Source organism: Dendronephthya gigantea, unplaced genomic scaffold (genome assembly GCF_004324835.1).
Source record: "Dendronephthya gigantea isolate DGI-Jeju-01 unplaced genomic scaffold, DenGig_1.0 000005F, whole genome shotgun sequence".
NCBI lineage: Eukaryota > Metazoa > Cnidaria > Anthozoa > Malacalcyonacea > Nephtheidae > Dendronephthya > Dendronephthya gigantea.
The window spans coordinates 3,456,235-3,482,872 of record NW_021163015.1 but is presented as its reverse complement, the minus strand read 5'-3'; the positions used below and the strand labels follow the sequence as shown (position 1 = coordinate 3,482,872).

The 26,638-nt window shown below is 37.0% G+C and overlaps 3 protein-coding genes and 1 long non-coding RNA gene across 4 annotated transcripts; 2 read left to right on the top strand and 2 right to left on the bottom strand.

Annotated features, from left to right (window-relative positions):
• The first annotated feature begins 292 nt into the window (after positions 1-292).
• LOC114516251 lies at positions 293-5,689 on the top strand. Its single transcript, XM_028535674.1, has 9 exons — positions 293-602; positions 793-879; positions 1,155-1,970; positions 2,043-2,795; positions 2,992-3,039; positions 3,122-3,163; positions 3,268-3,390; positions 3,486-4,025; positions 4,196-5,689. Exons 2-9 carry the CDS (start codon positions 810-812, stop codon positions 4,801-4,803), a joined length of 3,000 nt encoding a protein of 999 aa, XP_028391475.1. The 5' UTR covers positions 293-602; positions 793-809; the 3' UTR covers positions 4,804-5,689.
• Positions 5,690-6,070: 381 nt separating this feature from the next.
• On the bottom strand, positions 6,071-7,484 carry LOC114516170 (protein phosphatase 1 regulatory subunit 3C-like). The gene has a single exon (XM_028535572.1). It carries the CDS (start codon positions 7,379-7,381, stop codon positions 6,644-6,646), a length of 738 nt encoding a protein of 245 aa, XP_028391373.1. The 5' UTR covers positions 7,382-7,484; the 3' UTR covers positions 6,071-6,643.
• Positions 7,485-7,907: 423 nt separating this feature from the next.
• On the bottom strand, positions 7,908-11,065 carry LOC114516169 (sideroflexin-2-like). Its single transcript, XM_028535571.1, has 11 exons — positions 10,983-11,065; positions 10,337-10,515; positions 10,077-10,247; positions 9,899-9,997; positions 9,749-9,824; positions 9,591-9,676; positions 9,334-9,461; positions 9,140-9,189; positions 8,980-9,029; positions 8,843-8,890; positions 7,908-8,731 (listed from the first exon to the last, which is right to left on the bottom strand). The coding sequence occupies exons 2-11, from the start codon at positions 10,513-10,515 to the stop codon at positions 8,632-8,634; spliced, it is 987 nt and encodes a 328-aa protein (XP_028391372.1). The 5' UTR covers positions 10,983-11,065; the 3' UTR covers positions 7,908-8,631.
• A 9,813-nt stretch (positions 11,066-20,878) lies between these two features.
• LOC114515824 lies at positions 20,879-26,287 on the top strand. The gene is made up of 9 exons (XR_003686249.1): positions 20,879-22,254; positions 22,395-22,504; positions 23,049-23,116; positions 23,220-23,329; positions 23,510-23,559; positions 23,820-23,868; positions 24,009-25,086; positions 25,695-25,821; positions 26,182-26,287. It is a non-coding gene; the product is annotated as an uncharacterized LOC114515824 (long non-coding RNA).
• Positions 26,288-26,638: the final 351 nt, after the last annotated feature.

Here is a 26,638-nt window from a genome sequence, read left to right as displayed (position 1 = left end):
AAGTTTGTTCGTACGCACGAGTTTACAAATCAACGCTCAAATATATTTATATATATTAGGGACACAAAATTCATTGAAACGAAGCTTCCTATATACGCCCGTCCAACAATAATAGACACTTCAATATGTTGACTACACTTCTTCAAAGCCGGATATGTCAACAAATCAGTCTTATGGAAACAAACCATTAATACAGCTCAAAATTCAGTCAGTCAATCATGCAAATTCAGAGCAAGTGAATGCATTAAAAAGATCAGAAGATGCACCGTGACATCATAAACAATCCTATATACTGAAAACATTATCTTGTAACTGAGTATTATTGGAACAGTGTTATAAGACACATCCTATAACTGTCGGAGTTGATCGGAATATCCCGGAAAGGTGACAGGAATACCTGTTAGCTCGACCAAGCGTTAAGGCTTGAACTTTTATGATATGCAACGAAATGATCGAAATATAATTACATGTAGTAAGGCACTTTATTACAGAAAATATGGCTTGAAAACCATGAGGTTAAGATAAAGGATCGTTAGCTTATGAACTTCGTACCTAGCTTATCTGACTACTCTCTAATGGTACCGGCGTAGAAGTTACTAAAGGTTAGTTTATATATTACATTTAAATCATATACCTTTCATAAATTAAACAAGACTTATTTAAACAGCCCCAACGTTGTATTTTGTGACTGTTATCGTCAGCGTAAGCGTTCAGGGACATTTTAATGAATTATTCTTCCCTGAAGTTATTTCAACATGCATGCAGCCAGATGACTTACCTTGATTGTTTTAGATTTCATCATATGGACAATGAAGATCGCCAATTTTCTTGCCATAGTTGTCGTGATATGTTCTTCTGAAGCCTTTTCTTCACAATCCAGTAAGTTACAACGATATGAAAAAAAAATCAGATATTAATTTCTATTAATTTTTTGCTACTGAAGAAGCCGGCCGCTTGCCGATGCATGCATTAATTATGGTAAATCGCTGGAACTGATATGATGATGCTTGTTATCTAAATAGCTATCTCACACAATTCCTAACCAAACGTTATATACAGTGCCATGAATAACTATACCTCCGAGAGTCTAACTTCTGTGCGACGTTCTTTCCCAATGTCTCGATCTGACAACGTATCATATACCATTTCTTTAGAGAACTCTATAAACAAAGTCAACAAACAAAAACAAAATGGATTGGACAAGTTGCTTGACAAGGTGATTGGTGAGATTCCACAAAAGGATGCAAAGAAATTTTTTTCACAAATTTTGGAAAATGAAAACAAAATAATTATGAAGAGAAAGAAGGAGCATTTAACAATATTACCAGCGAAGGAAGAACAAGGGACGAAGAAGTCGACGGAAGCTCTACCAGAGAGTGACGACGAAAAACCAGCAATTTCTTTCGCTCTGTCAAAACCCAATGTGTACTTTGTTGATTTAGGAGCAGCAAAACCTCCCGTGGAGAATGTCAAGAAGCAAGAATACAACACTGCAAAAAGATTTCAAATTCCACAGTGGATACCAAGGCATCGCCGAATACGACATTCATATCATCAGGCAAACAATAAACCATCTGATGCTTTGATAAAATACGACAGCGTAATTTATATAAAACCTGATGACGATAAAACTAACGATTTTGGGAACAGCATGCCTGCAAAGATCACGAGTTTGCCTGGAAGAGCTGAAATACTCGAACAGAACACGCAGAGCCAGGAGTATCGGGTAAAGCGTCAGGAGAGCAGCTCACTTGATGAGGCATCATTACCTATATTTGGTTCTGTTGCTGGTCTTCAGACAGTACCGCTGCAAACATTAAATACTGTTGTACCAGCACAGAACACTATTGGTGATTTGAGTGCAAGGAGTGACGTTAGTGGTATAGATGGTAACAGAGTGGTAGCAATGGTACCAGTGAAGGTTCAAACACCATTAATTTCACCACCATCTGTTGCGGTGGTTTCACAAAGTAAGTGAACCTTCAAAATGCATATATTTAAGAGTTTAACTCGATTCCGATGATAAACTTTATATTATCTAGCTCCTCAATTAGTACAGCCCGAAATCTTGGGAACATCACGGTCTAATTTACCTGTGACAACGCCAACCCAGACATCACCCGACACCACAAGCGCCTTTCGCGGTCCCGATATTGGAAACTTGCTTGTCAGGTTGAATGACCAGTCAAACCGGTTTACAGCAAGTGAGAACCAGGTAAGCAAGTTTAAGCTGATACCTGAAGAAGAAAGAGAAAAAGATGCTATCAAATTCACACAAGTTCCTTTGAGGCTTCTTGATGATAAAATAACACGATTGAAAAATACTAAAATAGTCAATTCTAATGCGAGAATACGCGAAGACGATGATGCAAATGCAATAAAATTGGACCAGCTTTCGACAGGATCGGAGACGAAACACACAGAAAAGGTAAAAATGGAGTCGGAGAAAAAGGATGAAATCGACAAAGAAACGCTCAAAACACTTCAGTCAAGGCTGACAAACATTATCTCAAAATTGGAAGGAAAGATGAAGAAGAAACAAGGACAGTCGAAGTTAAAACTACAGAAAAAAGAAGAATCATTAGGCAAAATAGCACAAAACAAACCAAGTGAGAAATCACTGACGCTTTTACAGAAACGGCTCTCTGGTGTTCTTAAAAAGTTCAATTCTAAGCCCGGAGCTAGTCAGCCATTCACGATAGGCAAGGAATGGCGCAATGTAATGAAACATGATCACGCCGATAAAGAGAAAGATATGGAGTTGAAGAAAACAATAAATACAACTAAAGACGAGGGTAAAATACCATCTCTCTATAATCCATGATCAGCACAATACTGCTCTTGCATATTTAGTTACTATCATCGTTTAAATCTGACAGTATTATTCCCAGAATTCTCATATTGTCTTAGGTTAGGAAATGACGAAAAGGAATAGACAAAAAGTGAAACAGTTTTCTGGTGGTTAATTTTTTTAACGCCTACATTTTCTAGGAAACTGGCCCTCTATCGCATCGCAACTTCTAAGAAAGTTAAACAGAGGTAAGTCAAGCTAACACAGTTCTGAGAATGACAGACGAGTTTACGACTTACCTAAGAAGTAAATTATTGTTGATTTTGACAGCCTTGGTTAAGATACAGGAACGCCGCGTCGCTCGTTCACTGGGTAAGAACTGATGAGTTTAATCATTTTGTAGCTGCTGTTAGCCCAGGACAGCTCTCTGAAAGAAAATGAGAAATTTATCAACTTTATTTCTGTTTCTTTCCCAGGTAAAGATGCAGCGATGTACCTCAGTTTTGATCAACGAAATGATAAATTGGTGAAAGATCTTTCAGGCCACTTCAACGATGCCTCAGTCTTGGGAAGAGCTCACGCCTCGTCCCGAAAATATGGTAAGTGCCTCCTAGAGCCAGCCTAGCGGCACTTTCTCTGCTGTCATGACCAAGATATAGTTGATGAACTATTCTTCCAACGTTTCTTATAACAGGCTCATGTGGGGAAGCCTTGATTCTGAATTCTGGTAATCTGCGTTTCACGAACAAATACAAGAAACCAACGAAGGCTATCACTCTGGCAATGTGGGTGCGCACCAATGCCACAGGTTATGTCAAATGGTTCGCGCGAGATTCGGAACAATCACGCGAGTTTAACACGCACACGCAATACCCACTTGTACACAAAAACGTTTGGACGCACCTTTGTGGTACCTTCAACAGCTCGACCGGCATCACGCGGATTTACGTCGACGGGCAACTACAGACTGAGAAAGTCAACAGGCAACAGGAGACGGTACCCGCGGACTTTACACCCGCAGGAATTGGGCCTGATTTTGGGGACGACAGTTTGATAGCAGTTGATGAGGTATACATGTTCGCGCGGGCATTGGACCCGAAAGAAGTGAGGACGCTATACGATAACTGCGAGTTCAACAGAATGGTTTTACATTATGGTTTTCAGAAGATCAACAGAACAGCAGGCCTGGTGTTTGATCAGTCGGGTTTGCAAAATATTGCTCAACTTCAGGGAGGTTAGTGCACCAGATTTAACTTGTGAAAAGTTTTAAAACCAGGCTTACGACCTGGGTAACGATCTAGTGCATGCGTTTTTATACAGAGGTATAGAACTAAGAAGTTAAACAATGTGAAACCAACCATGGCACAGTCAGTTATAACCAAGGTTATGTCTTGTGTGTTGCAGACGCGCGTGTGATGGACAGCGGTTGTGACAAGTGTGGCTCGTGCCTAGACCTCAACGCTGAGAGCAATCCTCGGTTAACAATCAAAGCGGAACATTTCAAACACAGACCGACAAAAGCCATCTCTGTAGGAGCATGGTTTAATCTCAACTCCACTATTGGCGCGCATCCCTTATTCAGCGTCACAGAATCTATCTCAAATTCGACGCTACTCGAACTCCTTGTGACGGATGGAAAACTACAATGGAAAGGGCATAATAAAGATCATAACGCAATATTTAATATGGCGACCACGCAAGCCGTAGTTCCAGAAGGCGTCTGGGTTCATATTGTTGCAACATTTGACTCACTTCAGGGTCAAGCGAAGATATTCATCGATGGACACCAAAAAGCGTTAACAAAGACCGCAAAAAAAGTCCCTATAGCAGAGGACTGGAGCGAGATTAAGATTGGAGGAGACGGAAGTCGTGTCCAGTTTCCGGGAGGATATATGGACGAATTTGTGTTATATAACTGGGAGCTCGAAGCTTCTGAAATATCGTACATCATGAAATATTGTCCAGATCATCCTAAGTTGGTGTCGTTCACGGTCCATGTTCCGTTGGACTAAATTGGGTTCATCCATCGACTCGATGAAGAAAACCTGTAAAATTTCACGATCTGGTAATCCGGTCAAACCGATTAGTTCGAAAATAGGCGAGATTAGGTAAATAGTGAAAAATGAAGGCGTTGCAAATGACTGCTTCTAATGTATTCAGCCATTCTTCTAATACTTACCATATTTTCAGGCCGGGAGATAACGATCATTGCCGGTTGTTATTCAGCAATATAGACAAAGAAAGTTTCAATCTCGTATCTTTAAAAGAGTTGAGTGCTAACCGCGTAATAATGAAGAGATGAAGTAGTTGAACATTCAAAACAAAGTTCACATTGTATCTTTGTTCTTTCATTATCCAGTTTGTTTTTATATGATACTAAACAAGCATATGTAAAACCAGGCAGAACATTTTGATGATAAACACTTGGAAGAAGTGAAGAACCTGAATTTCGATAGAAAAACTAACTCAAATGCACCAGGCTCAATTGCTTTACTCGTCTTAAAATACCACCCAAACTAAAGCCAAAATATCAAAACACTTAAGATATGGACAAAGTATTGTCACTGTCAAAGACAATTAACAGTATTTACGAGAATAAGCGATAATGAACCTTTTATGACAGTTGGGGCCATCTTTAACCACAACTTCAGATGTATCCTCAACTGTTAGTTACGAGCTACAATTTATGAATAAAGTATTGGTGATGGTACGCAAGGGTAGATGAATATTGCACGAAAAAATATTCAAATCATTTAATATCATTAAATAAAAAAAGCAGACGAAATTTTTTCATCTAGACAAAAACAACTTGTTTGCCAACGGGGTTCCTTCTTTAGATTCATCATTATTGTTTTATATGCAAAAGCTTCAAAGTTTGACTTCACGATTATCAACACGATGAATTCAATATTGCCATGAACAAATCTCAGGAAACACTCACTCAAAGAGAGTTCCGCATTCGTGGAAACAAATGTAAAACAACAGTCAGCATTTTGCAGCAAAAAATTTCAACAATCCGTTTACAAAAGTTTGCTTATTCTATGTAAAAACAAAGCCACTGCGGCTGCCGGGGTCTCGGAAAGAATACTAAATTAATCTTTGTTATTATTGTGTTGGCAGGTATAGCGTCTTTCATATTCGTACTTGATTCAAACGTGATTTTACAAGTTCGTTCCAAAACCATACAAAATCTCGGGTATTGGCGATATTCACCTCAAAGCCTTAAAGCATTGATATTGTTGTTTTGAATACGTAATTGTACAATATTTAACAAATGAAACGATATTCATACAGCCCAGTCATCCATAATTGATTTATTTTACTATAAAAGTCTATATATATACAAGCGGTGATTGACTTAAGCAATTTAGGGCAGTAGCAAGTCATACAACCAGAACAATTAGTACTAAGGTCTTTCTTATCTACGGCTATATACGACGTCGTAATTGTCGTGATAAGCCATTTTCACCGATGATTAATAGTCCGGATGCAATTGTCTTTATTTCTGTTTAAAGATCAGCCATTGTTGGACAGCACGCACACAGAAATATTCACATCAGCCGCCTTGACATGTTCACGACAATTATACGATTAAATGGAAACCAGCCCGAAATGTCTCCGTTAGCAGATTAAATTTCTCAATTAGTGAAAATGGGAAACCGGGTTTTAACTGATCTTACAAGTGTAATAAAGACATACCTAGCCTGTGCAATTCAAATTACTAACATTATTATATAACCACGTTAATTGCTACATTATTCAATGTTCTCACGACTTCGTCGAGGTTTTAACTTTATAAACTATTTCTTAACATTTACATCATGAAACATTATATCCACATCATTCAGATTACTATTTATGTGTTGGCAACAAAACATGGTAATTAAATCCGTTGTTATTGTCCCAGAAAGTATCCCCGAGCACCGTGTAACTCACGGCAAATTCAACTTTAAACTTCTTTATTGCATCGTCTCTTGGGATGGGAATCTTAAACACAAACCTATCGACATCCTTGGTGCAATTTGAAAGAAATTCCCCTTCAATTTCGTCATGAGTTTGCCAAGAATCGAGAGTAAAACGGGCTTTAACTTGCTTCTCAAAAGCGAGATTCGCAACAAAGACTTCTCCCCGAATGTGGCCAGTTTTTTCAAGCTCAGTTTTCTCGACGCAAACTTTCTGCCAAGCTAGCTGTCTGATGAGATTCTCCGACAGTTTATCAACTCTTGAATCGTTGCTCTTTTTACTTCTGTACGAATCATGCCCGCGTCTCTGCCGACCTCCCACAGATGGACAAACAATCTTTGAGAATTGTTCGCGGAGTTCATTTTCTTCGCTAAAAGTCAAAACGGAGACAAGATCGAGGCCTTTCGAGTCGGCAAAATGCACAGACTTTGACTTATGTCTGATAGGCGACGGTTTTCGCCTTGGAAAGGTTGGAGAACCGAAGCTAAGACTTCGTGTTATTTTCGGAAAGCTGCTGTTTGGTCTGATAGTTCGAGCTGGTTTGTTATTGCAGCTAAACTGTTTGAACAAATCTCTGGGCTGTTCAGTCCATTTGAAGTTGCGCGATGCAGTGGCCGTAGCCATCATTAAGTGCTTACACTTCACATGTTTGAAGGTTTATAAAATCTCCGATATGTTGTTTTGCTTGTCAGGCCTGATACAACCCCGCACCGAGCACGAAGATTTTATTTTGAAGTGTTGAAATAAAGAAATCACGTGATGATTTAAACATTCAAAACGTGCAAATAGACACGGGAAGTCCCTTCACTTGGTTCCTTCCGATCATTGGCACACTTTGCTTGATACATATTCATTTATTGTTATTTCAGCCAATAGGAGAGCTTGCCAAATATCAATTACTCAAATAATTACCCACACGAGCTGGACACGAGCTACGTCACACCAATTTCAGCATTACCAGGCAACCGTGTTTTCAAGTACTTTTACTTCAAGATCCGGAGAACGGTTGGGTTAAAGGTTGCCGAGGAACAATAGCCTAATCTGAAAACCGGAACTAACTTGCTAAATCACTCATAATAGAGCTAAATTTACATTTATAAAACCTTCTATAATTTATGTAGCAAGCCTACCAGGAAATGTGAACCGAAACAAATTTCGAATCAGAATTGTGCAAACTCAATTCGTTTCGCTTTCCTTGCGTTTTTTATATTTCATCAAATTGTGTGCTTGTAAAGGATTTTCTACTTTTCCTCTTACGATGTTTGAATATTCTATTTAAGTTAAAAATTGTTATATTTCTTCTCTTTTAAATTAGTTTAGTTCTAGTGTGATGGTCGCTTTATTTGCAGTACGTCCTCTGTCCTCATTCCTCATTTTGACATTTAAATGCGACAGGAAAAACATTTGTCATTTAGTTACTGTTTGTGTTTCACAAACAGCGGTCACGAGTGATTAAAGCAGTTTAGTAGTTTACACTTGCAATTTTCTACGCAATTTTCTTCTTTTTTTTTGATAGATGGAAACGATTGGGCAAGTTGCGGTAGTGCAGATGATGAAGGATCCTATTACATCTGAAGATTTAAACTATCGTTGACAACTATCCAGATCTCAGAAACGAAATTGACCCCCTTGACACTGTCATCATAAAATGCAAGTTTAAACGCAACTAAACTGCATAGACAATCCAAACTAACGAAACAAAAACGTTGACATGTTCAATCAAAAGTTCCCCTTCTTCTACCATAGTCACATCACGTCATCATGCTAATCTTGACTGCTACGCTATCTACACTGCCACTGGCTTATATCAATATATATAAAGTTTAGACGTGTAAATTAATTGACGTAAATTACTATTATTACTTCCCTTGCTTCATTTAAAGTCCCTTGTTGAAGTACACCGTATCAATGTCCGCATTTTTACTTTCTTTTATTTTCTCGCGAAGTTCTGGCTCAAGATGCTCCACTTTCATTGAACTGAATAAAAAATATGTCATTTTAGATATCAAACACTCAAATATCAGGCTAGCTACCACAACAAAGTGTTAATGCTTGGAGACGTTCAACCTGTTTTCAACCTGTACGTACCATTTTTGTGGGAATAGTGAACAGGCGGCGGGAACCATAAACGTCAAACTGTCATGAAAACGAGAAGTTAGTTTTTGCTTTAGTGCAAAGCTTTACTCTAGATGCAATACAAGAAAAAAAATTCACTGTATTTTTACCTGACTCCACACAAAAGAACTTGAATTGGCATATGCAGAACTTTTATTCTCTGAAAATGAATTATTGTTTCCAAAGATTAATTAGGTCATCTTTTTCTAATGAATTTACTGAATGGTTTCTATAGTTAACAAGTTATAAATTACACAACACAAAATCTACCTGCATCCATCGATATTTTTCTAGTTTTTCCATGATAATAGGAATTATCACTACAAGATATTAAAATTCAATTTGTGAAAATTCAACTGCCTGAATGATTTTGTTTCAAACGAAATTAGATATCTTTCAAAGCATGGAAAATTAAATCTGTCATACCATGCATAATTTTCTTAGTATCAATCAAAGTTACTTACGCATTCCTGGGGCAGCCATTGCAATCCTCGACTCGACAACTTGTGAAATTCCTTTAACAGCTGCACGTTTTGAATGGCCAAGTTCTTCGCCATCTTTGTTATACACTTTTATTCCATTTATTATTTCACTGAAAATGAATGATTTTTCCATGAAGCTACATTACAATTAAGGATTCACTTCTTTTTATTCAAAATGAATTTTCTCAGAAGAGGCCCAAAATTTGCTAGTATACAAGTGCTATGACAAGAGTGCCCACCTCTGTCTAGATAATGGGATATTCACACAATTAGCAGCAGCAACAGCCACAAATGGCACATATCGGGCAACCAAAGGTGGAGCACGCTAGTAAATGAAATCTAGTTTAGTCCAACATTATCTTTTTACTCCAGGAATGGTAAGTGTATATTTATTTACCTTTACAAGTGAATTGAGTCCAACTGATACAGCAACAGCTGTAGTTGTACTGGAAACATATGCCACACCAATCTGCCTGAATCAATTTAAAATAAATTTCTGTGATTTCCTTTAAATGAAACTACCCTGTGTAAATCTCAACATACTCACTTTCCAGTAATTGATGATTTAGCATTTCTGTTTGTGTAATTCACCAAAGCATTGAAAGATTGATTAACCCATTGCCAGAATACAACCTGTGGCACAGTTCTAAGATGATATAAAATTATTGAATGTTAATTTTCAGTGATATAATTAGTTGTCACATGCAACCAAAATGCAAAATTACCTGTAAAACTGCAGCAGAGCACCAGTAAGCAGCATACCACCAGGAACTTGAAATGACATCCGTCCAAAGAGGTTCATCTTTTCGCCTGAGTCAGGATGAAATGCAGATTCATAAAGAGTTTTTGCATTCCAGACTTGATCTTCTGTTGTTCCTGGAGGTTCTTTCTTCTCCCTTGTGGCCCAAAGAAGGTTTTGCATTAGCTATGTTTTCATTTTGATCAAATCAATATATTGAAAACCATGAAGTAATATTTATTGTACCTGTATAAATTGAGTAGATTTTGAGCATCATTTAACTCTTTATCAGACTTTAAGGAAAGCAGCATGTTTGTGATCCCAGCAAAATGTTGGAAACGTCCTGAAAATGTGCTTTGATCCCATCTTGGGGAATCAAGATCTATCCTTTTGGGTTCCTCTTGAATGGTTGATGCTGTATTCATCTAATAGTCAGAATAAAAATACATGGTCACTCAATTATAAGTGAGAACAGTAAGACATAAGAAAATATACAATGACTGTTTCATTTAGTTTTACTGCACATACAATTTATCAATACCATCTTAAGGACATGTTTTAGAGTAGGCAGAGGAACAGAGCTTGGTCAGGGTGGACTATAGGTTGGCATGCAGGAGGATAATTTAAACACAACAAACTCTTTACATTTATTTAGTCTGTTAATCATAATGTGGAACAAACACTTCTAAATTAACCACATGCAAACACTGCTCAAATGATTGCAAATAAAGATTCAGTAATATGCCACGTGTAAAGATTTTTTCTGATGAAGACAGATGAGCTACATGTAGCTATAAATCAGTTCATTTACGAATCGTTAAATCTCAGATATGAAATTTTAATACCATTTCAAATAACAAATTTGGAAGAATAAATGTTCATATTAAATTACCTCTGATCTATTCTTCTTATTGCAAAATTGAAATCTTGAATCAGAAGCAGTTTCACTTAATAAATTGCAACATAAACCAAAATATTTACTTAAAAGATTGGTTTCCAGCCTCTCGCCGCTCACACGCCAGATTCACGCCCACAATTCACACCTGCGGAAATAGCAGCCGTTCTGATTGGTTAATTGAAACAGTTTTGATTGGCTAACGGTGGCTCGTTTTTTGAAAACGTGCATTTTGGTGAAAATCGTGGCCCGAAATGCATGATTCTGATTAACCAATCCAGTAACTATGGGGCACGGGGGAAATGACAAAGAGGCTTGTTCCAATCTCGTTCCCCGAGCCCGCGATTCCTCTGGCGAGAAAACGAAGGCTCTGGGATAATCCAAACCGGAAGCCAGAAATCCTGGCTTGCGATTTGTAACGGTTTTTTGTATTTCAAAATTAAAACGGCGTGAACAACCAATCAGAATCATTTCTGGTTTGGATTATCCCAGAGCCTTCGTTTTCTCGCCAGAGGAATCGCGGGCTCGGGGAACGAGATTGGGCTTGTTCGTATTGCCTATCTTCTTGCTGGCCGAGACTCTAGTATGAGGGGTTTAAGACCAAGCGTTTCGTTGCCGTTGGGAATAATTCGTTGCCGTTGTGAGGCTGGTTTTACACAAAGAATCTTCTGTGAAAACAGATCAGATACCCTAAAAAACTGTCCATCGGTTTGGAACGCATAACTGTCCGGTCGAAGAATCCCACCAGCAAAGAAAATTAGAAAATTACAAAGAAACACGCACAAGTCAAATTGAATGATTTATTAAACTTTAAGCTAAACTCAAAATAAACATGTATTTCCATTTATTTACAGAAAGATTAAAACACGATAAACATACAAACTGATTTAACAGAAAGATAACTTCACACTGAAACAGAAAGATAACATACAAAACTGATTGAAAAGAAAGATAACACACAGGATAAACATACAACACAATACAACACTGATTGAACAGAAAGAAGGTTAAGTCTGAAGAAACAAAGATAATTATAAACGATTACACACATCAAGTTAAGTTATAAAAAAACACAGATACATTCACAGAAGACCACAGACGAACACAAATAAGGAAGCACATAGAACACCAGATAATTCAGATAGTTAAAGGTTGACAAAATGTATCAAATGTTGTGATGAGAAAAATATCTAAAACTGGCATTGATCTTTTTATACCAAGACTGGCGCACAATGTTGCAACGACTAGAGCCTGAATTATTCTCTCAATTTTTTGACAGCGTTTAACTTTAGTCTTTTTTTGGTAGATAACGTGAAATATCAATTTCTTCATAAGTCCATCTGGGAGCATTGCAAGGTAATAAAAGCTAACGATTTTCGATTGTATTAACTTTTCTAATACAAGTTGGTCCAGGGGTACTCCTTGCAATTAGATCATAAATTTAATATCTAAATATATAACTCAGGCATTTTACTCAGAACATCAGTACCAAAACATGACCTGGATATTGACATGTTGAAACCCAGGAATAAAAGTTTTATTGTAGTATAGAAATCCGACCGGCTGGCTCTGTCATCGGAAACTTATGTAGACCATACAATAAGTGGACATGATTAATCTTATGACAGTTATTACTTATTACTATAACAATAATATAATACTTTAAGATGAAGAAAAAGTTGCATGAATAAACACGTAACATGAACCATCTTATGATAAAAGGGGTGCGTGCATGTGAAAGGAGAAATAATGCCTAACGTGACGATATTCATTAAGTTCTGTACTATATTTTATATAGCACATTTATCTATATTATACTGTATATTATATTATATTTTATATGTTATATTATTTTATATGCGCACAAAGTCATTAACAGAACGAAAAACCAGAAAATCATGATTTTAACGAAAATAAAATGAATAAATATAAATATATACTAGACCACATGCAGTTAAAATATAGCTAGCTAATTTTTCGCTTGACAATATGTGTATCTGGTCTGGGTTAAGCTCGAAAAGGGCTTAACTCGAAGCGAGAATTTAGGAAAACGAATAAAAACACTGACATGCACACTGGCGGATTATTTGCTGTTTTTAGCTAATATAGTTGTATCATGAGTTGTATCAATCTTTTTTACAGAATGTCGAAGCACAGCATTTGGGTACCCATTCGTGGGTTGAATGAAGAGGTTTTAAAACAGGCGTTCCATGAAATTGGTATATTATTACATTAGTCTTGTTTACTTAATTTATGACAATGGTCATGCAAGTATCTGCAATATAGTGGTTATTACAGTGGTTATTACCTCCCTAAACACCGAAAGAATTAATTGTTTTTAGGCAAGTATTTATCATTGACCGGTAAGTCAAATCATCACGCGAGGACAAATTATCAATTCCGAAAGTCGAAAGCATACCAATTTTAAACATTTGCACTATAGTCAATATATAATTATCCCCTTTTTAAACAAATATTTGGATGTAAAACAACTTTAAAGCAATGTGAATGGAAGGTAAAAAAAATAGTGTATATAGCTATAGCCATTCTTTAAACACAACGTTAAGGCATTACAAAAACGGCGTGTCATGAACGTGATCTGGTTAAACTCGAAGGGCGAATTTAGGAAAACAAAAAAAAAACACTGGCATGCACTGGCGGATTATTTCCTGTTTTTTGTTAACATAGTTCTATCACGAATTTCATCAACCTTTTTTACAGAATGTCGGAACACAGCCTTCGGGTGCGCATTCGAGGGTTAAATCCCGAAGTGCTGAAAAAGTGCTGACCTGCTTTTCAAACGGTAAAAGCTGGGGTCTCCCCCTAGACACGCACACACACACAGTTCCATAATATTAAACCTTATACACACGTTACCATAATATTAAACCTTAGTAATAAACGCCCGCACGATGCAGAATTACTTGTTTTTAGGCTTACTTGTTTTGTAATTTGGGGAAACTCATTATTGACCGGTAAGTGACTTACATTATTGACTAGCGGGATCAAAGGCAAGAAAGCATGTTTTTCAGAGGACAAATTACAGCCGATTCAGGTTAAGCGTTTAGCGGAAGTGTTGATGACGTTCGTTGTGGGCGTTGCAATGTGACGTTTCTAAGGGGCCAATTACACGTTTCTATGCAAAGAACGTTGCGTTTTTTTGAGGCGCGGCGCGAAATTATGAATTTATATTGTTGTTCTATATTTAACATAAACAAAATGTGGAAGGTTAGCAGTAAAGGGCGGTCGTATAGGCCAGGAAAAGCTTTGTCATCCGATTTAAGAGCTACTATTATTGATAAGATTATTGAGAGGGGTGGAAATATGACTAATGGTCATTTTCGCGGACGATATGCCGATATCGCAAATGAATTAAATTTGTCCCCTCCAGTTGTTTCTAAAATTTGGAAGCAGTTTGTCGAGGACAAGTCTTTAAGCCCTCTAAAACATGGTGGGGGGAATAAAAGCGGTCTTTCAGACGGAGATCTCCAATTAATTGAAGTCCTGAAAACACAAAAACCTTCGATTAGTTATTCGGAAATTGAAAATATTCTTATTGAAGTTGGCGACCTTCCCCTTGGAAGTACTTCAACCACAGCTCTTAGCAATGCTGTTCGAAAAAGAATGCCGAGTGGCGAAGCATTTAGCTATAAAAAAGTAACTCACGTGGCACAGGAAAGGTTTACTGTGCAAAACATGGCATACACACAATTGTTTGTGGACTATTTACACGAAAAAGATCCTTACACCCTGAAATATTTTGATGAATGCGGTGTTAAGTTACCCACCAACGGCACAAGATTTTACGGACACGCTCCTTTAGGAGAAAGGGCAATTGAAATTAAGCGATACTGTGAAACATCAAACACAACTGTAAATCTCATGTGTGCTCTTACCGGGGTAACGTATATGAATGTAATAGATGGCCCGTCTAACACTTTGGAATTTCTAAGGTTTTTTGAAGAAGCATATACTTCTGTAAACCCAGCAACAGGCAGACCATGTCTTGAAGTCGGCGATACAATTGTTATGGACAACTGTCCAATACATCATTACGAAGGTGAACGCGTTCTACGAGAATTTCTTCAAGATTTGAACATCGAGTTAGTTTATATGCCCGCTTACAGCCCGGATTTTAACCCCACTGAGTATTTTTGGCAAATTAAAATATTTGCTCAAATACAGATTTTGGGAAATGACAAACACGGACTTAAAGGAGGCTTTATACACTGCTATTAATTTCATAACACCTGGTGACATGCAATCTTTTTATGAGATTACTGGTTATTTAATGCAATAGGATAGACATGTTTCAAAACTATTATTTTCAATCAAGGAGCCTATATAAATGAAATTATTTTACGTCAATTGTTAAATGGCGTTATTTTACGGTAAAACGTTTGGAGTTAATTAAGCAACGAAGTGCCTGTCAAAACAAACTCCATTAGTCATTTATCTGAGAGTCTGAGTCTGACTATTATAATCTGACTACTCTAAACAAAAAAACACAATATAAACATTACGTATTAGTCCGTCTTGAAGCTTATCAAATTCGCCCTGTTTGCAATAGGAAAATGAGCCAACTAATAATATAAATTTACTTTACGTTTATATTGTCTTTATACCTGTACAACTGTACTGTAAATGTCGATTTCAACGTCTAGGACTGTGACTCTCGGCGGCGTTTCAACTGCAGCAGGGCAGCTGCAGCGTCGGCTTCAAATTCGATATTCTCGACTGTCCGTTTTACCGCAACTGGATCATTTGATGCTAGTTCGGAGCCGAAGGGTTCTTGGAATGGGACAGGATTGGAATTTTCATCATCTATCATGATTCGGTCGTTGCGTGTATTTTGCATCGACGCCGTCGAACTCTCCTTACTCTCCATTGGTATTGAACTTTTTGGTGGGGACTCCATTTCTTCCTGTTGAAGTTGAAGTGCGAGTTTGAAGCCTTTCAACTCGTCACCAGAGCAGATGACTGATGATGTTTGTGTCTTTCCTTTGCTAGGAAATTTTATGCCATAATTCTCAGCCAAAAGACGCTTGTGCGAACTCATCCTGTGATCTGTCTCGCTCAAAACCGGCGCCCTACTGGCCGTGGAACTAGATCTTTGCTTTGGTTTACTCTCATGATTCGACGTATTTTTAACAACTTCATGAATATGTTTCATAACATTTTCTCGTGAGGGGAGCTTCCCTTTGAGATTTTTTTGTAGAGTAGCCACATCCTTATTTAATAGTGCCCAGTTTCGTAGCCCAAAACTGACGTATCTGTCTGGTTGCTCGGCGATAACAATATCTTCAATTCGTTTGGCAACGGAATGAGTTAGTTTGTCCGCAGCTCGACCGGCATCTTCCACTTCCTTTCGTGCCTTATTCAATTTAACACGCAAACGGCCAATGTCTCTTTCTATAGCTGTACGTTGGGCCTTTTCATTCATGTGCTTGGACAGAATGCCACAAGAAAATGCGGATTTACACGGAGAGAAGGTACATATTTTTTTTGTGTGGCCAAGTTTCATGTGACAATCCCACACGTAGATAAACTTCCCTCATTTTGGGACGATGCTCGACGAATTTTTTCATCAAACTTTTGCAATTGGCGAGTTCCTTCTTGTAGCTCTGTCGAAATTTTTTCTATCGTCTCTTTTTGTTTCAAAGCGTACCTTTCAAGAGGCATCATACGTGGTTCGTTTTCTTCGGTATTTTCGTCGTCCGTGTCCACGTCTGATTCTCCTCCAAAGACAAAATCCAGCTTCGATTCATCTTGCTCCGGTAGAACTAATGTCCTTCGTGCGCGTATATTTTGCTTTAGGTTTGGCTTTTTGACATCGGCGCTGATCGTGCATGACTTTATACCAGAAGCTTCCTTCGAAGACGATGTAGATGTTGTCACTATCGGTGATTCGAATTCGATCGCGTATATTCTAATGCTCTTTTCTTTTTCTAAAATTCCTCTCATTTGGACATTGAAGTAACTTGGCGACAAGTCCACTTCAAGTCCATCATCGTCTATGGTCCAACGCAAAGAAGCAGCTTTCGCCAAGTGTGGGACATCTTTAAGTACACGCATTTTAAACATTTCAAACGAAAAGCTCTCTAATTCTCCGTCCAATATGTAAATTGGTGTTATCCTCTTACTTGAATAGTAATTGTACACAACTTTAATCTGAATTAAAGACATTTTTATAGAGAAAATATATACAACGCATAGCATGTGCTTTATATTTCGACGCAACGTTCTTTGCATAGAAACGTGTAATTGGCCCCTTAGAAACGTCACGTTGCAACGCCCACAACGAACGTCATCAACACTTCCGCTAAACGCTCAACCTGAATCGGCTGTATCAATTCCGAAAGTCGAAAGCAAATCAATTTTAGACGTTTGCACTATATATTCAATATATAATTATCCCCTTTTTATACAAATATTTGGATGTAAAACAACTTTAAAGCAATGTGAATGGAAGGTAAGCCATTCTTTAAACACAAACGAGTTAAGGCCATGGTTAAACTCGAAGGGCTTAACTCGAAGGGAGAATTTAGGAAAACAAAAAAAAAAAACACTGGCATGCACTGGCGGATTATTTCCTGTTTTTAGTTAACATAGTTCTATCACGAATTTCATCAACCTTTTTTACAGAATGTCGAAGCACAGCCTTCGGGTACCGATTCGAGGGTTAAATCCCGAAGTGCTGAAAAAGTGCTGACCTGCTTTTCAAACGGTAAAAGCTGGGGTCTCCCCCTAGACACGCACACACGTGCATGTCAGTTTGACTAAAGAACATCTTTTTATTCTTCAGAGACTTGCAGAAAGGCAAAAATCAACAAGAGGAAGCGGCCTAGTTGTTAAGAGGAAGAGAAGAAGACTCCTTGTCGTCAGGTACGACACTAAAATAGCTTCTTCACTGCATCTACGCCTTAAACACTGTGCAGTGAAATGTTTTTTTTGAGTCTTTGTTTTAATTTTCGTTTATATGCCCACGGAACCAGCTAGGAAACCAGTCATCCCGCCAGAGGAACCAGTCATCCCGCCAGAAAAACCAGCCAAGGAACCAGTCATCCCGCCAGAGGAACCAGCCAAGGAACCACAACAAGGACTATTTGATGTAATCGTGTTTGATTAATATAGCCGCGAATACTGAAGGTAGCCCTGATCATTTCCAATGCGGTAGTTGACACCGGAAAATGTGCAGACATTGAGATGGTCAGAGATACGCTGGTCCGGAAAGGATTTAAGGTAATCCTGAGATACAGACCAAAAACAGTTACGCCGTTGAAGGCCTGTTTAGAAAAATTCAAAAAATCACTAAAGCCCAACTGCTACGCTGTATTCATTTACTCCAGCCATGGATTTGGTACGGATAAATGGAGATTCCCTTGTCCGAAGGTAATGATTTCAAACACATGCATGTAGTAAATAGTAATCTCGTTCCCCGAACATTAAATTTACTAGAAATTATTGTTATATTACTTGTATATTATATATTATTTATGTTATATTATATGATTATTTTATTTTATATTTATATTATACTATATATCCTGAATAAATCACTGCATTAGTTGTGGTATTTTCTTTACTTTGCACAAAGGAGAATGACAATGAATTTTTTTCTAAAATATGGAACCGAAGTCGAGGAGACCACAGACTCTCCATTGTTGTCGGATGCAGAATGGGGGAGAGAGAAGTACGTGAAACAGCAATAAGAAACACGTGCAGGCTATACAACGTGCCTACAGCAGTCCGGGTAAAATGTTTCATCCCGCCAGAGGAACCAGTCATCCCGCCAGAGGAACCAGCCGCGAATACTGCAGGTAGCCATGATCATTTCCAAAGCGGTAGTTGACACCGGAAAATGGGCAGACATTGAGATGGTCAGAGATACGCTGGTCCGGAAAGGATTTAAGGTAATCCTGAGATACCGACCAAAAACAGTTAAGCCGTTGAAGGCCTGAGAATCATGTTGAGAAAGCAATTCCAAGTCAATAACACTCAACAGCACTCAGAAGTTTTGTTTGTGTTTTCTAGCCGTTCGAACGAGTATTCGTAGACCGACGTTTTTCCAAGGGCGTTACTCTTTGGTTTGCGGTGGGAAATGTCTGTAACCGAAATACTGGAGAGGATATCGATAGAGCTTTACTATTAACATACATTAGGTATAGAAATATGAAGCATAGATTCGTCGCAACTTTTATATTACTTGTATGTTATATTACTTGTATTATGTATTATTTTATTTTATACGATACTATATATACATTCTGGTAATACTGGAGAGGATTTCGAAATACTGGAAAGGATATGCATAGAAATCAGAGAGAACGCAGCCTGTATGTTCGGGATGGAACAGAAGGCAGAACTGGTATCCACTTTAATAAAGGGACAACTTAATCCTCTTCGAGGTAAGATGACTCGGCCATTTTATCATATTGACTTTAAAAAAGTTATCAGTGCTTCCCTGCCCCTCCACTCTTGGCAAAAATTCGTGCGCAGTATCGCGCAGATGTTTACACTTATATGTGGCCATTAACTTCATGCATAATTATAGCCATGTCTTTACATTTCACTTTTTTCTTAAAAGCTCATCCTGAAATACCGGCCAAAAACAGTTAAGCTGTTGAAGGCCTGTTTAGAAAAATTCAAAAAATTACTAAAGCCCAACTGCTACGCTGTATTTATTTACTCCAGCCATGGATTTGGAGCGGATAAATGGAGATTCCCTTGTCCGAAGGTAATGATTTCAAACACATGCAGTAAATAGTAATCTCGTTCCCCGAACATTAAATTTACTACAAATTATTGTTATATTACTTGTATATCATATTACTTATGTTATATTATATGATTATTTTATTTTTTTTATATATCTTATATAATGAATAATAAATCACTGCATTAGTTGTGGTATTTTCTTTACTTTGCACAAAGGAGAATGACGCATCAATGGTGATGCCTCTGGCAAAAGTGGTAAGAATGATGGAGGAGTCAGGAGCAGCATTAAAGCTAAATCAAGTGTATCAAGTGTAAAGAGTAAGTGACTAAGAAAGTGTTGCTGAAATTGTTATTGAGAAGTTCTGGTATAAACGGCCTCACGACCAAATTTTACATTAAATTTTGGTGTCCAGCATCAACTTTTCTGCCGTTCCTGAGTCGTTTATACGAGCGTTTGAGACTAGTGACGTTTATATTTTTAACACTCATCGTATTCTGGTAGTGTGCACAATCAATGGAAGGTCGCCGGACAATTATAAATACTTAGTATAAGCGAGATTAAGTAACTTATTTATACCAGTTATATACCTAGAGAAAAGTAGAACGATGCTGATTTTTCCTATCTAGTCCTCCTTTCATTTCTTCGCCGAATTATTTGCCGGAGCAGGAGACAAGAATGGCTACGGAAAATGGAGCTATTCTATACGCGTGGTGTGAATTAACTTCTTGTAGTTCATAAACTATTAACTAAACAGTTTTAGTCACTATTTATAAGTTAATCCTCTAATCGATTGTGTGTCCCTAAATCAACTTTTTCTTTAATTTACACAACAGCAGAATGAGGCATAAATGGTGATGCACCTGGCGAAGGTTGTCGTCTTGATGGAGAAGTGAGGAGCGGCATTGAAGCTGCTTCTGATCGGTGCCGAAAAGAGTGAGACTAAGAAAATTTTTCAAACATTAAAATTATCAAAAATTAGTGACCAAATAGCTGATATTTGTGTACTAATATATATCTATTCCTAAATAATCCACAGTCTCCGTGCTTTACTATTAACATAACATTAGATATAGAAATATGAAGCATAGATTCCTCGCAACTTTTATATTACTTGTATATTATATTACTTATATTATTTTATTTATATTATATATTATTTTATTTTATTGCATGATCTGATGGCATAGCGTCCTGCAACACAATGAGCCTCCATCTATACTGTCCTCCATTTCAGCAGCCTAGGAATGACAGCTTTTGTACAACCAGCCACAGCAGAATAATAATTTGTCCAATAGGATTAGTGATTCGTAGTCATGTGACAGTATTTTTAACATTTGTCCAATAGGATTAGTGATTCGTTGTCATGTGACAGTATTTTTGAACATGTGACACGAGCCTAGCGGGCGAGGCCAGTTCATTCTGCAATGCAATCACTGGGCGAGGCAAGGCGAGTCGTTTTTTGTCGTTTTCCAAGTTTAAAACTTCACTTCACTTTCACAGAGACTTAAAGTCAATCCTGACGCTGACAAAAAAGAGGTATGTTCTGGTGTTTTATAGTTTATTGTAAAGAACTCCATATTCATGGCATAAAAGTGATTAAATTTTGTGTTTAATTCGGCCTCATGTTCCTCCATGCTTTCGCTTCGCTCGTCTTCCTAAATTTGCAACGTTAAATTTTTACAAATATTCTTTGTTGTCCGTTTTTTATTCGCGAAGAAATGCTTGGATATGATATTCTGTTTGGTTTAGTTGAATTTATTTTACAAATTTCTCATTTTCGTACTAAAAGTAAGATATATTTAAAATGGTATTTCGCTGTACTTTTATATCACTTGTAGTGAAATAAAGCAAGGAAGGACCTAAATAATTCTTTTAACTAAGGAATTTTTGGTGAAAAAAAAACGCTTATGCATAGTACAGAATCATGAACACGTACAATGTTTTATTCCATCATAGTTTTAATTGTATTTTTTGTCAAGAAAGCCGAGAAAGAGATGATTGAGAGCGACTACGGGCGTCCGTGCGCGCTCTCCTCTGCCGTTTCGCCAGTTGCATTTGACCTCAAAAAAACATTTAAATCAGACATTTTCCTAGATTTTTTAGCTAAAGCACGTATAATTAAGGACAGAATTGTAGTCGGGGATGGATAAAAGCGGCCACACAGCCCACACTTAACTTTTCTCTTAAAAGTTTATAACAACTTTTCACGTGAATTGCAGGCTATACGCACGCGCATGGCACATTCACAAGTTCTCATAAGGCGGCTCCCTATATAGTACAGTTAAAAAAATAATAGATCAGAGATCATTCAGGAAAACAGGAAAAATTGCAAAATTACCACAGTTGCTAAAGAATACAAAATAATTCTGCCATGAAATGAAAAAATACTGGCCTTGGTGGAATATTAAGATAATTTTGCTTAACATTTTAGCTTATAATGATGGCCATTACAATTTGTATCAACCATTTTTTGCAGAATGCCCAAGTATGAAATGTCAGTCCCCTTGAAGGGGGCTGAAATGAATAAACTACAAGAAGTGTTTGGCAAGGGTAAACCACAGTCAATATACCTGCTATAGTGGTTATTACATTCTAGCAGTAATGATATACTTTAATATTTTGTTTTAATTGTCTCCTGGTTTTGGAATATACTATGATAATTTAATAATTTTTACTGTTATTCTTATTAGAGAAGTACGAGATCTCGTATGACGGGGAGGTTTTCCGCTGTCCCCTCCTGGACACAAGAGGCAAACACAAGGGGTGGCAGTGGAAAAGTCGCGTTAAACGCAAATTGAAGGTAGGGACATTTAATATTGTAATTAAACAACATGCTTCAATTATAAGAGAAAGCTCAACTCAGCTAGCTCCCTTATTTACCCTTAATACCCTAATTCCTTGCAGCCTTGGATATATATAGACTTGATATTTTGAATATTCCATAATACATTTATTGGCCTTGGATCTCACCCTTCGGATGCACACAGGTTGCCTATATATGAATACTTCCAGTCTTCCATCTTCCATTTTTCTCTTAAAAGTTTATATTAACTTTTCACGTGAATTGCACGCTATACGCACGCGCATGGCACATTCACAAGTTCTCATAAGGCGGCTCCCTATATTATATAGTACAGTTAAATAAACTATAATAGATCAGAGATCATTCGGGAAAACGGGAAAGATCTCAAAAAGGTTAATTACCACAATTGTTAAAAAATACAAAATAATTCTGCCATGAAATGAAAAAATACTGGCCTTGGTGGAATATTAAGATCATTTTGCTTAACATTTTATAGCTTATAATGATGGCCATTTCAATTTGTGTCAACCATTTTTTGCAGAATGCCAAAGTACCAAATGTTTGTCACCTTGAAGGGGGCGGAGATAAATAAACTAAAAGAAGTGTTCGGTAAACGTAAACCACAGTCAATATACCTGCTACAGTGGTTATTACATTCTAGCAGCTGTTTTTGAAATATACCATGTATAATTTTTACTGTTATTCTTATTAGAGAAGTACAAGATCGCGTATGATGGGGAGGTTTTCAACTGTCGCATCCTGGACACAAGAGGCAAACACCAGGGGTGGCAGTGGAAAAGCCGTGTTAAACGCAAATTGAAGGTATGGACATTTAATATTGTAATTAAACAACATTCTTCAATTATAAGAGAAAGCTCAACTCAGCTAGCTCCCTTATTTACCCTTAGTACCCTAATTCCCTGCAGCCTTGGATATATATAGACTTGATATTTTAAATATTCCATAATACAATTTAACTCAATACATTTCTTAATTCCTTAGCAACCAGAACAACTTAATAAAGCAAAAGCCGTGTTAAACAAAAATTAAAGGTGTGGACATTTAATATTGTAATTAAACAACATTCTTCAATTACAAGAGAGAGCTCAACTTAGCTCCCTTACCCTTAGTACTCTAATTCCCTGCATGGCTGCATCCTTGGATATATATAGACTTGATATTTTGAATATTCCATAATACATTTATTGGCCTTGGGTCTCACCCTCCGGATGCACACAGGTTTCTTATGAATACTCCCAGCTGTGCATGTCAGTTAGTTTAACTAAATTACATCTCTTAATTTATTCCTTAGCGGCTGGGGAAAAGGAAAAGAAATAAACTAAAAGAAGCATTTGATAAAGGTAAACCACAGTCAATATACCTGCTATAGTGGTTATTACATTCTAGCAGTAATGATATACTTTAATATTTTCTTTTAATTGTCTCCTGTTTTTGAAATATACTATGATAATTTAATGATTTTTACTGTTATTCTTATTAGAGAAGTACGAGATCGCGTATGACGGGGAGGTTTTCAACAATCGCCTCCTGGACACAAAAGGGAAACGCAAGGGGTGGCAGTGAAAAAGCCAAAAACAAAATGTTTTCAAAATAATTCAGGAATATCAAGAAAAACCCCAAATTTGGTTTTCTGTTTGCTTATAACAATCTAGCCTTATGATAGCCATTATAAAATTTGTATCAAGCATTTTTTGCAGAAGGCGAAGTAATAAATATAACTTTTCTTGAAAGGGCCGGGCCTGTAGACATGAAAAGTTAACAACTAGCATTTGATTAAGGTGTAGCGTAGATTTGAATATGCATATGTATGTATGTATAAGTATAGTGCATAATCTCAGCAGTTATACGACGTAGCGGTTTGCATTGATGACGTACTTCTGGCAGCGTTAGAACACAGCTTAAACGGAAGTCAGAAGAACAACTATTGCGCTAGATGTACAAGTAACGCAGCGCTAAAACAGCGCTTGAACAGTGCTAACACCGCGCTAACTCGAGCTAATGAATTGCCTTCTATGGTAATAGCAGTATCTTAGTTATCGGAGGATCGGATTGTATTACCATAGTTTGCGCCCCATTTACGTCAGATCTAAGGAGGGCGAGCACTATACAAACGCTCGCGCAATTACATACAAAAAAGAGAGAAATATACAAGACTAACAAGAGATATACCTGTATACAAAGCTGTACATAGAAGGAAATATATATTCCAAAACTTCACTGGTGTGGGACTGCTTGATATTACGACGATGGTGCAAGCCTGAAGTACCCAAGTGCTAGTTTGCTAATGGTCTCTGGGACACGGACACACCCGGTTTTACGGTGCAACGTTACGGGTAAAGGTACACATGTATATCACAGTCATATTTCCTGTTGTAGTTATCCCATATTCTAGCAGTAATGATGTACTTCAATATTTTGTTTTAATTGTCTCCATGTTTTTGAAATATACTATGATAATTTTTACTGTTATTCTTATTAGATAAGTATGAGATCTCGTATGACGGGGAGGCAAGCGCAAGGAGTCGCAGTGGAAAAGCCATGTGAACCAGAAATTAAAGGTATAGGTATTGTAATTGAACATTATAATTAAACTCATACCATCCGAAAAGCTTAACTCTCTCTAGCCTAATTCCCTGCACCCTTCAATATGGTCTTTTTATTTTACCTTTTATATTTACATTAGCTGTTTTCATTTTCATCAATCAGTTTTGTATGTATATCATGTGAGTTATCTTTCTGTTAATTCAATCAGTTTTGTATGTTTATCCTGTGAGTTAACGTTCTGTTAAATCAGTTTTTGTATGTTAATTAATCCTCACTGTGAGTTAATAAATGGAAACACTTAACAATGAACAATTCCATTCTAGTAGTAATGATGTACTTTAATATTTTGTTTTGATTGATTCCATGTTCTTGAAATATACTACAATATTTTTTCTGAACACAGAAGGCAGTGGAAAAGCTGTGTCAAACGTTTTAATGCGCAATGATTTCCTAAACTTGGACATTTCTTAAAAAAACCCCAACTATTTTTATTATTCCTAATAAACCAATGGCTGTGAAGTAAAATTTATAGCAAAATTACAGTAAAATTTATAAAATTAATTTATTTTTAGAAGTGGGTGGGACAAAATCTTTTATATATTTTTTCTGTTATACTTATTAGAATACTAAATCTCCAATACTAACTGGGAGATTTTTCACTGCTGCATTCTGAACATGGAAGGCAAGCGTAAGGGGTGGCAGTGAATAAGTTGTGTCAAAGAGTTGTGTCAAAGTTGTGGACATTGAAGGTAGCTATATATAGGCATTGTAATTGAACAACATTCTTCAATTATGAAATCTAGTAGGTACCATCGAAGAAGGTGCAACTCTCCCTAGCCTAATTCCCTCTGTTTTAAGTCCTTTGTTTTAATTGTTTCCATGTTTTTGAAATATACCAAGATAATTTTTAATGTTATTTGTATTCTAAGAATTTTAGGCCATAGCGATTAACAATTATAACCTAATTCTAACCCCACTAAAAAATCAGAGGAAAATATATACACTAGAAGTAAAGGTGATGTAGCACTGATACAGCGATTGAACAATGCTAATACAGCGCTTAATCAGACTTGTAAATTGCTTTTTATTGTAATTGTGGCATCATATAGTTTATCCTACGAACATGCAGGAACGATCACAATATTTGATCTGGTGTGTGGCTGATTCATATCACAATTTACAACGTACGATGGTGTAAGTACTCAATTAGAGCATATACCTGCTATAGTGGTTATTACATACTAGCAGTATAAATGTACTTTAATATTTTGTTTTAATTGTCTCCATATTTTTGGAATATCCTACAATATTTCAATGTTATTCTTATGTGTTTTTCTTATTCATGTTTGCAGGTTAAATGACAATTCATTTGCATGGTTACAGACAGCAATACTTAGAAATTCACTCTAACCCTTATTGATTACAATGCTTCTGTCTCAGCAGGGATTAAAACATTCCTTAATTAAGACTCTACTCTACGCAGAACACATTGATAAACATTAATACTTATTTGTTTAAGAAGGTAAATCTGTCATGTATAATCACATGCTATGGTCACATAAACAT

Bases quoted from the DNA above. Each gene is read 5' to 3' on its own strand.
- LOC114516169 (XM_028535571.1), bottom strand. From the start codon at position 10,515: ATGAATACAGCATCAACCATTCAAGAGGAACCCAAAAGGATAGATCTT. The intron at 9,998-10,076 runs GTAATTTTGCAT...ATATCATCTTAG, and splicing joins GCTCTGCTGCAGTTTTACAG to AACTGTGCCACAGGTTGTAT. The intron at 9,462-9,590 runs GTGGGCACTCTT...ATTCATTTTCAG, and splicing joins ATCCCATTATCTAGACAGAG to TGAAATAATAAATGGAATAA.
- LOC114516251 (XM_028535674.1), top strand. From the start codon at position 810: ATGAAGATCGCCAATTTTCTTGCCATAGTTGTCGTGATATGTTCTTCT. The intron at 3,164-3,267 runs GTAAGAACTGAT...TTTCTTTCCCAG, and splicing joins CCGCGTCGCTCGTTCACTGG to GTAAAGATGCAGCGATGTAC. The intron at 4,026-4,195 runs GTTAGTGCACCA...TGTGTGTTGCAG, and splicing joins TATTGCTCAACTTCAGGGAG to ACGCGCGTGTGATGGACAGC.
- LOC114516170 (XM_028535572.1), bottom strand. From the start codon at position 7,381: ATGATGGCTACGGCCACTGCATCGCGCAACTTCAAATGGACTGAACAG.